A 1,335-nucleotide genomic window follows, 5' to 3' on the forward strand; every position below is an offset into this window, starting at 1 on the left:
AACTTCTTCTGGTTTCCAATTGACAGCACCGAAGTTGCATCACAATGGATGGTCACGATACAGAGCCGCCTGATGGGCACAAGCCAAATAACAACGCATTCCATGATGATCTGATTTTCTGTGAAATGGAAATAAAACAGGAGCCGACGGTCAAACAAGAGCCAGAAAATGACGACGGCATTGTGACGGTGTCGAGACGACCACGCACGGTCAACAGTGTGGTGCTTGATATTGAGATTGGCGAGGAGCAAATGAATGGAAAAGATGTGTGCTTTGATTTGGCTGAAGTAAAGGTTAAGATTCAACAGGAAAGTCCGATGAAGCGTCTATCGAATGGTGGTGCTGGAAAAGTTGGCAAGAAGAACAAAGAAAACTGTGCTCGTGACATGAAGAAGCCACCTGAATGCAAAGCAACTGGAAAACGATACAAGTGTTCATTGTGCGAGTATGTCACGTTCAAAACAACTAATTTGAATCGACATATGCTTAAGCACACTGGCGAACGACCATTCCCATGCACAATTTGTTCAAAACGATTCACACAAAAACCACATTTGCAATCACATATGAAAGCACACGTCAATGAATTTCTGTTCAGTTGTTCAACTTGTTTTCAAGGATTTCATCGAAGCGAGGAGAAGGTGGAACATGAATCTGGTTGTAAGGTGCGTCGCTACGAGTGTCATCTGTGCAAGGAATATTCTACTGTGTACAAGACGAATTTGGAAAATCATATGCGTGTGCATACTGGCGAAAGACCATTCGAATGTGACCATTGCTTGAAGAAATTTACTCAAGCAAATCATTTGAAAGTCCACCTCAAATCTCACACCAATCCTCGTCCGTTGAAATACAAGTGTTCAACTTGCTTCAAGATCTTTGCGCAACAAATGGAAAAAGAAAATCACGAAGCCAATTGCAAGCGACGCGGATACAAATGCGTTCTGTGCAAGACATATACAACTGATCATAAAGGACATTTGATGAAACACATGCGAATCCACACTGGCGAAAAACCTTTCCGATGTAACAAATGTTCGAAACGATTTGTGCAAAAAGGACATCTCTACACCCATAAGAAGATTCACAAGTGATTCAGATGTTGAGTTTTTGTATCATCGATGGAATATCGAAATAAAATTGTACACAATTTACTGAACCATGAAATAATTATATGCATAAAAGTTTGTTCAATATAATTGTATTTGAATCGGTGGGAAATAAATATGAATCTATAAAATATATCAGATGTTTTTACTTGAAAGAAATTTACCCAAAAAGGTAACAGGATACAAGGTGAGTAGTAAGAGGAAGGAAAATTCACATTGTTTACTG

The 1,335-nt window shown here is 39.4% G+C and overlaps 1 protein-coding gene across 1 annotated transcript; it reads left to right on the top strand.

Annotated features, from left to right (window-relative positions):
- The first annotated feature begins 44 nt into the window (after positions 1-44).
- LOC129570923 (gastrula zinc finger protein XlCGF8.2DB-like) lies at positions 45-1,094 on the top strand. Its single transcript, XM_055450647.1, has one exon. It carries the CDS (start codon positions 45-47, stop codon positions 1,092-1,094), a length of 1,050 nt encoding a protein of 349 aa, XP_055306622.1.
- Positions 1,095-1,335: the final 241 nt, after the last annotated feature.

The sequence above is a fragment of the Sitodiplosis mosellana genome, unplaced genomic scaffold, assembly GCF_009176505.1.
Source record: "Sitodiplosis mosellana isolate CC-2019 unplaced genomic scaffold, AAFC_SMos_1.0 Smas_scaffold_671, whole genome shotgun sequence".
Taxonomy (NCBI): Eukaryota; Metazoa; Arthropoda; class Insecta; order Diptera; family Cecidomyiidae; genus Sitodiplosis; species Sitodiplosis mosellana.